Source organism: Cnephaeus nilssonii, assembly GCF_951640355.1.
Source record: "Cnephaeus nilssonii genome assembly, chromosome: 6".
NCBI classification, from domain to species: Eukaryota; Metazoa; Chordata; class Mammalia; order Chiroptera; family Vespertilionidae; genus Cnephaeus; species Cnephaeus nilssonii.
This window is the reverse complement of record NC_137077.1, coordinates 80,768,942-80,782,019: the sequence shown is the minus strand read 5'-3', so window position 1 is coordinate 80,782,019 and position 13,078 is coordinate 80,768,942. Positions and strand designations below refer to the sequence as shown.

The 13,078-nt window shown below is 39.5% G+C and overlaps 1 protein-coding gene across 6 annotated transcripts in view; it reads left to right on the top strand.

Annotated features, from left to right (window-relative positions):
* CEP290 (centrosomal protein 290) overlaps positions 1-13,078 on the top strand; it is a 119,152-nt gene that overhangs the window by 103,420 nt on the left and 2,654 nt on the right. For all 6 annotated transcript variants that reach the window (XM_079774229.1, XM_079774226.1, XM_079774227.1 and 3 more), the window contains 7 exons: positions 369-533; positions 1,086-1,208; positions 2,555-2,727; positions 6,025-6,166; positions 7,409-7,482; positions 8,069-8,163; positions 11,925-12,004. In XM_079774229.1, coding sequence (XP_079630355.1) covers positions 369-533; positions 1,086-1,208; positions 2,555-2,727; positions 6,025-6,166; positions 7,409-7,482; positions 8,069-8,163; positions 11,925-12,004 — 852 coding nt within the window. The remainder of the gene's footprint in view (positions 1-368; positions 534-1,085; positions 1,209-2,554; positions 2,728-6,024; positions 6,167-7,408; positions 7,483-8,068; positions 8,164-11,924; positions 12,005-13,078) is intronic.

Here is a 13,078-nt window from a genome sequence, read left to right as displayed (position 1 = left end):
GTGGGGAATTATCACATATAAAGAAAACTGGTATATTGTAATGAACATTAGCTAAATAGAATATTTAGGTTCTTAAGTTTATTTATTTGGAACAGACATCAAGGATAGAGTATTTAAGCTGTTACTTAACAGCTGCATGCCTTTGGAATATCAAATCTCTGACTCTTAATTTTCTTGTATGTAAAATGAGAATTATAATTCCTATCTTAGAGGGTTATTTATAATGATAAATTGAAATAATATAAGCTTTGGCTTCAAATGTTAGAAATCAATAATGTGAGTATAATAATGAACTTGGTATGTTATTGATACTTTATATTATATTCTCTAAAATATTTAACTTAATTGAAAGTTATATTCTTTTGTAGTCCGGCAGAAGTGGAAAGACAATCCCAGAACTAGAGAAAACCATTGGTTTAATGAAAAAAGTAGTTGAAAAAGTCCAAAGGGAAAATGAACAGTTGAAAAGAGCATCAGGAATACTGACCAGTGAAAAAATGGCTAATATTGAGCTGGAAAATGAAAAGTTGAAGGTAATATTTTAAATATGATCATTTGTATGGAATATTTTACTATTATAATTTTTATTAATTTTTAAAGGAAAATTTTAAATATATATATTCCATCTATATAAAATGGCTTTAATGACTGCAGGAGATATTTTGCACATACAGAAAAGCTTACTGGAAACAAGACTAGGAGTAGTTAGAATAACTACTTGATCATTTTATTATTTCAAGACCAATAGTTCTTAGAGAATTCAACATAAAAATAATTACCTGTATCTATTTTCAAAAATATAGATGCCTAAGTCCCCATCCTGAGATTGATTATATTCCTCTGGGGAGGGTGCTACCATAGGTACTGTGATTTAAAGTTTTTCAAGTCATCAGTTCATTCTAGTGTGTATAGGCAGGGTTGGGAACCTATGCTGTAGATGACTAATATTAGATGGAAGACTTTAATGATTATTATATCAAATATTATCTCTGCAACTACTTTGAATTAAGTTTGATAAGTTTACAAGATCATCTTTTACTGTATTTCATTGTTTTAATAATGTACAGCTATTTTTTTATTGTTAGGCTGAATTAGAAAAACTTAAAGCTCATCTTGGACGACAGTTGAGCATGCAATATGAATCCAAGACCAAAGGCACAGAGAAAATTGTTGCTGAAAATGAACGGCTTCGTAAAGAACTTAAAAAAGTATGATTTTTCATTAAGGATTATAATTATTTTTATGTTAATTTACTAATATATCTTGGAAAAACTGAATGAAAAAAGTTGATATGTTTATTCAAAGTAGTTACTAAGACTTCTGTGAATTATGTTTTTATTTTTGCCTTTCTTTTACCATGAGGAATGTTGAAAATAAAAATGTAATAAATTAAGAGACAGTATAATGTAGAAGCTGGGATTTAAATCTTAGCTCTGTCATTTATTAGCCATGGTAACTAGGTGAAGCTACTAACCTAGTGGTAGGCAAACTCATTAGTCAATAGAGCCAAATATCAACAGTACAACGATTGAAATTTCTTTTGAGAGCCAAAAACCGACTTCTGCGCATGGGCCACGAAGTTTCAATTGCATTGTATGTGCACACCCGCACATGGTATTTTGTGGAAGAGCCACACTCAAAGGGCCAAAGAGCTGCATGTGGCTCGCGAGCCGCGGTTTGCCGACCACTGTACTAACCTATATCCCTAGTTTCCTCAACTGTAAAGTTGGGAATAATAAGTATATCTGTTTTACAGAGTTGCTGTAAGGTTTAAGTGAGTGACTTTTTGTACACATGACTTAGAGCAACGCCTACTGTGCAATAAGATGTATATGAAACTGTTTTGTTAAATGAACAGTAAGATTCCTTTCAAAGAAGCAAAATATATTCCTTGCCCAAACAAGTAGGTATTATTATTTATATGGATGATCCAATGAATAAATTGAAATTAGTATTTTTAATTTTCCCTTTTTTATTAAATTTATTGGGGTGACATTGGTTAACATGATCATACAAGTTTCAGGTGTGGGATTCTGTGTTACTAAGATCTGTATATTGCACTGTGTATCCACCACGCAAAGTCGAATCTTCAGAGTGATGCTGTTCTTTGAACATGGTGTTTAATAGTGGAAATAATCTGTGGTACTTATACATAATTTATGCATATAGGTAGGTCTCTCAAGTATTAGAGTCAAAACAAAACATATTTTTAATGTGTAAAGACATAAACTATCCATTATTCTGTAAGTATTATAGACAAAGATAACAAACTTAAAGTAACCAAACAAAATGACAAATTTAGAGTAGCCACTAGAATTAAATACTTGTAAATATATTTTTCTAACCCCATTTAAATGATCTGTTGTTCTAATTATTCTGATTATATTGCTGTTTTAGAGTAAAGAAACATGAGATTTTTATTGCAATTTTAATCAGCATTTAGAACTCCAGATTATTTTTATTTTCTAATTTATAGTGATCATTTTGAGTATATTGTATCTGTGACAACAGTGTGACGTTTTGTCATAATATACTAATTAGCTCTTAATGACAGGAAACTGAAGCTGCAGAGAAATTGCGGATAGCCAAGAATAACTTAGAGATATTGAATGAGAAGATGACAGTTCAACTAGAAGAGATGGGAAAGAGGTTACAGTTGGCGGAAAGTAGAGGCCCACAGCTCGAGGGTGCTGACAGCAAGAGCTGGAAATCAATTGTTGTTACAAGGTACGAATAAGTAGTCTAAACTAACAAAATTGAATCAGTTCTAATTTTGCCATTTTAAAAGAATATGACACTATTCTGATTCTCTTAGTTCTTTCCTGATGAACTGTTCGGTCGTTTGTTTTAACCTGATGCTTATTCTTTTTTGATTCTAGCATTGCCAGAGAGTCTTTTTCTTCCTTCAAGTATTTAACTAATTTGAGTGGCAGGGCCTGGGATAGAGCTGAGCTGGGCTGAACTCCTGGAGCTGGATGGGCATGTGGAAGCTGCTGTCAGCTAGGAGCCTAGACTGCTATGCCAGCTCCAACTCAGCTTTATGTTGTGTTCATTTTCTTCCTCAAGTATAAGCCAGGCATAATTGAGCCGTTTTGTCACAACCTGTGGCATACTGGATCTCAGCTGGGTTGTAATTTTGGCATTGTATTCTGCGCAACTTGTCCTTCAAATAACCCCAACAGATGAATTCAGCAACTGCTGTAGTGTATCACTGGCCTCTGCTCCCTTTCTCTTGCTTTTCTCCTACTCCGTGAACCTTTTCTACAAGTATGTGTGATCCCTGACTGTCAAATAAACCTTGTGGCTATGGAAGAGGTGGTGAGAATTCACAAGGAAACATTCCTGTGTGCGTTGCCACTGTCACCACAGTCATTCATCATGACTGATGAGTCAATAAAAGTCTTTGATGTCAATCTCATTTCTAACCATAAGCAGCTGCTTATCCTATATAATAAAAGCATAGTATGCAAATTGTCCCCTCAACCAGGAGTTCGACCAGGTGGCGGGGCCAGCCAGGGGAAGGGAGGGACGCCCTGGCCGGCTGTGGCAGGCGGCTGATGGAAGGGAAGGAGTACCCGGCCGGCAGCCGCTAGGGACCCTACCAGTGTACAAATTTCATGCACTGGGCCTCTAGTAATAGTATAAAAGCCAGAGACCAATGAAATCTTGCCCATTCTTTTCCCATTAAAGTCATCCTGTATTACTTGTGTTCTTTATGTCTGCTGGCCCCATTTCAAAGGCAAACACATCTTTATCTTCCCATATGCCTAGAGTTCTTTATGTCCATGCATCCCTAGTTTCCCTTTCATTGTTTACCTGCTATTTAGGATGGACTTGATGAAGGGTGGGATGAGATCATTCCTACAACTAGGATGAGAGCCTTAGCATTGTGAGGCTACACGTCCCTTAGTGGACCTGCACTTGGCCCTTGTCAACCAAGTCTAAGGAGAAAAGCAGGTTATGCAGATAATTAGAGGGCAGCCCAGGTGGCCAGGCTGTCCTGGTGAGGGGTCCTTGGTTCCTGTCCTAATATACTGAGAAATCAAAGCCACTCTTCCCCATTCTAGCCCTCTCTTAATCCCGTCAGAGGGCAAGTGTAGGGGCTAAATGAAATAATGTGTAACAGGATAAAGGGGAGGTGTTTCTTCTTTGGTCTGCTTGGACCCCAGCAGAGGCTCTCAACCAGTAACACTATCAGTTGATTTTTTGGGTCTTTTATTTCATTCTATAATGCATGGGCTCAAGGGATTTTGAGTTGCTTTAAGATGTATTTATTCAGCAAATATTTGCTCAGTACCTGCTGCATGCCAGACTCTGTGCTTTTTGTTTTCCTAACAGGCCTACTTTGCTTAGCTTCCTTCAGAGAGCCAGGTAGCTTCATGGAGAAACACCTAATTTCACTGTGACCTTAACTATATTACATCTCTTCTCTGTGAGATCACATTTTTGTATCTGTGGAAATGATAATCCCTGTCCTTCCTTTTCTAAAAAGGGCTCTGTGAGCATTTAGGGAAGATTATTAATGTGAAAAGAGTTTATGAAGTTCATAAATATTTGAGAGGGGTGGTAATATTTAACTGAAGATGACTTTGCCTTTTAGATTGTGTGTTTAATCTGAGAACTATACAGGTAACTGAGCATACACTAGGCATTCAGTAAACCCTCTTGAAACTACATAAGTCTTAGTAGAATCCACTTGACAGAAGACTCATTTTGATCCTTGGCCTCCTGCCTCTCTAAATACACCAAAGAAATTGCTACAGTCTGTAGGTGGGATCCATGTCAGGCCTTATACTGACTGCTGAGACAGGCCGGGTGATGCAGCCCTGTTTTAGGTTGGGCGATCAGAGAAGGCCCCTTTGATTGGGTGGCATTTGAGCAAGGAAATTGAATGAAATGAAGAAGTGAGCTTCTAATATTTTACCACTTTGGTTGATAGTCTTTGTTAGGGTAAGAACATGGCCTTCTAATCTGAGTTTCTAAGATTTATCAAAAGCATTTGGAATGTATTGAGATAATAATTTTTCTTGCTTGTACTGGCCTTACTTGATTTTGTTACCATAGAATTCCTTCTTTTCTCTGGAAAAGTTTTAATATTATAAGCATTGTCTCCCTTTAAGGTGTTATGATGTGCTTGTAAAACCATTTTGGCTCAATGTTTTAAAAATTTTTATTGGCATTTGGGTTTGTTGTTATGTGTTTTTTTTCTGAACTATTTATCATTTCTCTAAAGGTTATGCATCTATTCAGATTTTTGTAAGCTTCATCCCTCCCCATCATAGGCCATTTCGCTCATCCATGCTTTTGCACATTCTCTTTCTTCTCCCAGCAGTGTCCTGTGTCCTTTTGGTTTTGTTCTACCTGGTACCTTTTTGGTGTGTGTGTGTGTGTGTGTGTGTGTGTGTGCGCGCGCGCGCGTATGAAATGCTTTAACTTGTGATTTTTAACTATATTCATAAGATCCCAGCTGGTACAGCTCAGTGGATTGAGTGCAGTCCCATGCACCAGGAGGTTGCTGGTTCAATTCCCGATCAAGGCACATGCCTGGGATGAAGGCTGGATCCCCAGTAGGGAGTGTGAAGGAGGCAGCTAATCGATGTTTCTCTTTCATCAATGTGTGTATCTTTCTCTCACTTTCCCTTCCTCTCTCTGAAATCAATAAAAACATATTTTTTTAAAAAGAATATCCAAGAATATAGAATTTGATATTCTAATGAATTTTACTTTTAATTTTTGGTTTTGAGACTGAAAAAGTTATTTAATATTTTATAGTGATCAAATTCAAGCTCCACCCTTGTTTATAACTTTGGGAAACACCTAACTTCTCTTTTTTAATTGGCCTGTCTGTTAGTTAGGAGTACTTACTGTCAGCTAATGCTAAATAAATATGTAGCAAAAGGTTTGACTTAAAGAAACAGTATAATAAGATATTCTTTGTTATTTTTAGTGCAATAATTTGAATCGTCTTAAATCAATGAAATTATTTTCCATGTGTACACCTATTATTTTCTTTTATGCTTTTAGAATGTATGAAACCAAATTGAAAGAATTAGAAACTGATATTGCCAAAAAAGCCCAAAGCCTTACTGATCTTAAACAGCTTGTAAGACAAGCAACAAAGAGAGAACAAAAAGTTAAGAAATACACTGAAGACCTTGAGCAACAGGCAAGTAATGTAATTTTTATTTACATGATAAAATAATGTATTATATCTCAAGCCACTCCTTGATTTGTTTTATGTAGCTAAAAATGAACTCTTGACTAATTCCTACCCTGGAAGGCCCATCTAAGTGAATGATACCATCATTCACCCATTTGTTTAAGCCAAAACCTTAGATCATCAGCTCCTTTTTTTCTCCCACACCTCACATCTTTTTCATAAATCATGTTAGCTCAGTTTTCAAAATCTATCCCAAATCTGACAACATCTCAACTCCTCTAACACTGCCAGTCTATTCCAAGCTATTCTATCACACCTGAACTATTTTCATAATCTCCCAACTGGTCTCCCTGCTTCTACTCTTGCCTGGTTTTGCCTTCTCCCTTCCCTGATCTATTTTCCTCATAGTTTCCAAGTAATCCTTTTGAAGCATAAAGCAAATATAGCAGTCTCATCCGTAGAACCTTCCAATGGTTCCCCGTTATCCTAGAGTAAAACTGTAAAGTTCTTCTCATAGCCTGTAAGGATCCACATGGTCTGGCATCTGCTTTCCTCTTTAGCCTCCTCTTTACTTTCCCTTCATCCACAGTGTTCTAGCCACATTGACCTTTCAGTCCTTTGAACAAACCAAATTCATTCAAGCTTCAGAGCCTTGCTCTTGTTTCAAATAATATTTACCCAAGTACTCCCATAGCTCACTTCCTCACTTTACATCTCTGTTTAAATGGAGGGGGCTTAGACCTTCCCTAACCCTATAGTACCTTCCATCACTCTTTGTCTTCTTACCCTGGGTTATTTTCCATCTAGTACTGTTATCACCTCAATTACACACTCATTGTCTTTCCTCACTAAAAATATAAGGACCATGGGAACGTGGAGCAAGGGACTTTGCCTGCTTTTTTCACTCTGTGTCCTCTATGCCTTAGACAATGTTTGGCATATAGAAGTTAATAAATAATTGTTGAATGAACACTGAGTAGAACATGATGCTTTTAAAAACCCAACTTTTAATAATATGCTTTATTGAAAACTAGAGGCCCGGTGCACGAATTGGTGCACAGGTGGGGGCTGGCCGGCTCACCCCGATCATGATCGGGCCAGTTGCCAGGCTGTCCCCATCCCTTGGTCGAATTCCTGGTCGAAGGGACAATTTGCATATTAGCCTTTTATTATATGTATAGGATATATCTTTATAAAATCTCATTTTCATGTCTAACTTTGTTTTCTAATTTTTCATTGTGCCCAAAGATTGAGATTCTCAAACATATTCCTGAAGGTGCTGAAACAAAGCAAGGCCTTCAAAGGGAGCTTCAGATTCTCAGGTACATTATTTCTTCATGTGACAGCTCTTCTTTTTTATCTTTTTATTTAACCAGGTTTACTATATCTAGAGAGTAAGATTTTTCAACCTTGCTACCTAAGAGGCTGATCAGCCTTATTTTATCCTTCTAATTCCAATCATTTTATCTTTTATATAATAGATGCTGGGAGGAAAATCACAGTAAACCAGGTCCTAATATAAGTATCAAGTTTGTAATGTAGTTTAAACTTTCTTAGTAGCACAGAATGTATTAAACCTTAACTTTTCAGAGGCAAATACTAAAGAAAGGGGGAGGGAAACCTTTACTTACCAGGTTCTGAGTAGCATGCTCTCATGAGCTCTTCCAGTAGGAAAACTACTCTTGAAAATAACATCAGGTCAGATTTTAAGAAAAACATGAAGATTTTTGATTCCATGATCTTTAAGAATGGTAATATTGCAGCAGGGAAAGTAAATGAATACCTTTATAAATATCAGTGAATTCTAAGCACTATACATTACAGTTCATAGGAAATGCCATATATTTTGTGGAACAGTGTGTTTGTTTTGTTTTGTTTCGTTTTAATAACATTACCATTGTGCTCTAGATTAGCTAATAGTAAGCTGGAAAAAGAAAAAGAAGAATTAATCCATCAGACAGAAATACACAAAGACCAAGGTGGAGCTGAGAGCACCTTACCTGGTAATGTATTTTATAGCAAACTTATAGCATGTTAGGTAACTGAGGTTTTAAATTAGGGTTTGCATTTTTTGTTTGTTCACAGATTTCTGATAACTTTCTTCCTATAAAGTCCAATCCCCAATATAAGTTTTGTGGAGCTATCTCTTCCTCCATGTAATATTATTCCCATTGAGCCCTTAGCAAGTACTTAAATGTTTTTCTCCTTGTGTTCCATTTGGTGTTACAGATTTAATCAGGATACAGTGCTGAGTGATGATTGTTGCTTCCAGTTTTTAAATATAGGTCCTTTAAACCCTCTGAACATGTTTTTCTAAATGTTATTGTAATCTTGTTAATTAAAAACTACATAAACTACATGTATAAATAAAAATATTCTTTATTTTTTTTCCTTTAACAAAGTAATGTCTATCCTTCTACCCCCTTCTTTTCTTTCAAAAGCGATTACTAGTCATTCCCCTATTCTTATGTGCTTATGTATATATGCACACACACACACAGTGAATATTTGATAATTATTATTTGCAGATTCTGTATTTTAGTTCACTTACTCACTAAAATTTACTTGTAACCCCAAAATCAGTACTCAAGATATGTTGTGAAAATAGAGCAGTAAAAAATAAGACCCACACTTTCTCAGATGAGATCCAACAAGGTGACCTCTGCATTCTTGTTCACCTTTCATGCAGAGATGACCAGAGGATGGAGACAGTAGGGGGCAGTGCAATTTAGGGCCAGAAGCTAAGGTTCTGGGGCCAGCTGGACTAGGTTTGAATCCCAGCTCCCACACTGGGTAGTGGGGCAGTCTCGGGAAAACTATTTGGCACTTCTAAACCTTTTCTCTTTTGCAAAACAAATAGAATCTACCAAAATGTTTCCAGGATTTAGGACTATAATCTGAGATATATGTATATGTTTAGATATAGGTGTAGATTATATATCTTTTATCTATATCTAACTATATATATAATTTTCCCTTAAGAGCAATGGTTCAATATTCACTGATTCATTGTGTTGACTTTATAGACCGTAACTACTGTAAATAATGAGAATTGATTCTTTGAGCTGTATGTTTGACGCTTGATGGAAATGGCAAATTCTCTGCCAAAGAATTATGCCAATTAATATCTGAACCACATGATTACTTCATATAGCTTATTCACATAGTCTTGTTGCTACTTTGTATTAAAGCTATCATGTGGTATGAGTTGTACCAGACACTATGCTAAATCCTTTATGACCATTTTATAATTTATAATCCTGTATGGTGGGTCCTATTGTCTCCCTTTTCCTATGATAAACAAATTTGAAGAGGTTAAGTTAGCTGTCCCCAGGGTCACAACAGGAAGGAAGTGGCAGAGGCAGGATGAAACCTGAATCTAGGAAACTCCATAGGTTCTCTTTATATCCTGCCATTGACCAGTATGCTGCATTGCCACTCGGTGACTAAAAGTACATATAACCTCTCTCTCAGTGGTATCTCTCAAAGCAGCTAGCTTGGTGTAGTGGACTAGACACAGTAGACCAAAGACCTGGTAATGCTGTTAATAATAGGCAAGGTCTAAACCTATTTCCTGAAAGGGAATTTCTGAACCCCCATATTGTATTTCAAAGATTAAGGCACAAAATCAAGCCTTAACTGTTATGGAAATTCTATCCTACCTAATAAAATGGTAATATGTAAATTACCATCACTCCGCTACGCCCACAATTGGGCCAGCAGGAGGTGCAGGGGGCGGGACTCGGGGTGGCCGGGGTAGCCGATTGGGCCGGCGGGACACTGAGCTCGCATCGCCAGCAGAGGCGTGAGCTCAGTGTCTGCGCCATGGCTGTGCTGCGGCACAGAAGGGGCCTCTGGGGCAGCGAGCTCACGTCCTGCCGCGGACCATCAAAAGCGGGGGAGCTGGGTGCCTGTCTGCGCAGGCACCAGGCCTTTCGGAAGCCTCTGCCACGCTGGATGCTTCCGAAAGGCCTGGTGCCGGAGCGGACAGGCACCCAGCTCCCCCGCGATCGAAAGCGAAAGTGTGGGAGCTGGGTGCCTGTCCGCTCTGGCACCAGGCCTTTCGGAAGCATCCAGCGTGGCGGAGGCTTCTGAAAGGCCTGGTGCACCAGTAGACAGGCACCCAGCTCCCCTGCGATCGAAAGCGAAAGCATGTAGGGGACCCTACACGTGCATGATTCAATCATGCACTGGGCCTCTAGTTTTAATATAAGTGGTCAATAAACTAACTTTTGAAAAGTGCTACATATTACCAATCAGTGTAATATATAGCAGCCCACTGATTAGACAATCTTCTCAATACAGCATCCCAGTGATTAAGAATCAATTCTGTAAAAAATCATTAGCACTTTCTGCAAAGGTGAGGGAAGCTTTGAAAAGTACGATTTTGCTCTGCCTTCCAAAGGAAGATGGGTTCTGCTATTTCCATAAAAAGGGTGAGGAAAATATTTCCTGTCTCCAACTTATTAGAGGACCCTTTCATAGGCACCTTAATAGAATATACGTCTTATCCCATTCATAAAAATGTGCTTGCTGCCCAATATTTTCCTAAACTTTATTATTGCTTTTTAAATTATACCCTTCAATGGCTGCAAAATGACATGACGCAATATAGGAAGTGTTTAATTTAAAGAAAGTATGTTTCCAGAAGATGGCAATTACAGCAAAAATACCATTTGCCCATTGATTCTCATTATAGAATTAGATGTTACCTCTGGGGAGGAAATCCGTAAATTAAAGCCCTTATGCTGTTTTTGTACTTACCTTTTCCACCTAAGTATCAGGACTTATTCATGCTTGTGTTATCCATCCTGCCTAGCACGTTTTCTATATGGCAGTTACACGGTAATTAATGACCTACATGGACTAGCCCAGTGGTCAGCAAACCGCGGCTCGTGAGCCACATGCGGCTCTTTGGCCCCTTGAGTGTGGCTCTTCCACAAAATACCACGTGCGGGCGCGCACGTACAGTGCGATTGAAACTTCATGGCCCATGCGCAGAAGTCGGTTTTCGGCTCTCAAAAGAAATTTCAATCGTTGTACTGTTGATATTTGGCTCTGTTGACTAATGAGTTTGCCGACCACCGGACTAGCCAATGCTGCTAGGTAACAGGGGCAATTTGAGCAGCTTATGGTTGTAGCCCCTTACCTAACAGTCTGTTTATTCTCCTGTGGTACTTTTAGTACTTAACAAATTTTCCTGGCTTTAGAATTTTTCTTTGGAAAATGTTTCTTCCATGTAAAGTTAACCTCACTCTTTACATCGAATAACTGGAAAATGTTTTTTCTCTTTGCCGTGAAATTATATTACCCAATAAAGATAACAGAGTATTCACAGCCTAAAGTGTTTCATCCATAAAATGCCACATTTCCAGGCTCTAGTTTCATAAGTTTTCTCCTTATTCTCTAAAACAAATCCCTTTATCTTAAACTTAGAGTAGAAAAAAGCTGAGTCTAGTATATATATATATGTATATATATAAAATGAGGCCCAGTGCACGAAATTCATGCATGGGTAGGGTCCCTAGGCCTGGCTGGTGGCCAGGGCCGATTGGGGCCTTCTGGCTGCTGGCCAGGGCCTTCCTTTGTTCTGCGCCGCCCCTGGTGGTCAGCGCATGTCATAGCAATTGAACTCCCGAGGGGACAGTTTGCATATTAGCCTTTTATACACACACACACACACACACACACACATATATATATATATATATATATATATATATATATATATATACACATATATATATTTTTATTTTTTTGGCAGATCATGATCAGCTAAAGGAAAAGATAAAGGATCTAGAGACACAGCTGAAAACGTCAGATCTAGAAAAGCAGCATTTGAAGGTAAATAATATATCTAATTGTAGTATTACTAGAGGCCCGGTGCACGAATTCGTGCAGGGGCAGGGTCCCTCTGGGTGGCCTGCAGGGATTGGGCTGAAACCTGCAGTCCAACGCCGCCTGCAGCTCCTACCTGCCTCTCTGCTCATCCCGGCCCCACTGTGCCTGCCGCGGGCTCGCGCCCAATCAATCCCGATCGGGAGAGGCTTGCACTGCCACAGCAGCACTAGCCAGCCACGAGCCCTTCGTCTGGCACCCTCCCAACTGGCTGACATCCCCTGAGGGGTCCCGGATTGCTAGAGGGCGCAGGCCAGTCTGAGGGACCCCACCGGTGCACAATCGGGCCTGGGAGGGACCATGGGAGGCCTCCAGGGCATGTCCAGCCCATTTCACTCAGTCCTGATGGGTCAGACCCCAGCAACAAGCTAGCCTACGAGTTGGAGCATCTGCTCCCTGGTGGTCAGTGCACGTGATAGCAACTGGTTGACCGGTTGACTGACTGCCCCCTGGTGGTCAGTACACATCATAGTGAGCAGTTGAGTAGCCTTAGCATTTCATTAGCATCTTACACTTTGATTGTTCGGTTGTTCTGCCATTGTCTATTTGCATATTACCCTTTTATTATATAGGGTTATTATATAAGACTAGAAGCCCGGTGCACGAAATTCGTGCACGGCAGGGGGTTGTCCCTCAACCCAGCCTGTACCCTCTCCAATCTGGGGCTCCTGGAGGGATATCCGACTGCCCGTTTAGGCCCGATCCAAGGGATCGGGCCTAAACGGGCAGTCGGACATCCCTCTCACAATCCAGGACTGCTGGCTCCCAACTGCTTGCCTGCCTGCCTTCCTGATTGCCCCTAACCGCTTCTGCCTGCCAGCCTGATCACCCCCTAACCACTCCGCTGCCAGCCTGGTTGATGCTTAACTGCTCCCCTGCCAGCCTGTTTGCCCCCAACTTCCCTCCTCTGCCGGCCTGGTCACCCCTAACTGCCCTCTCCTGCAGGGTTGATCACCTCCAATTGCCCTCCCTTGCAAGCCTGGTCCCTCTCAACTGCCCTCCCTTGCAGGCCGGGTGCCT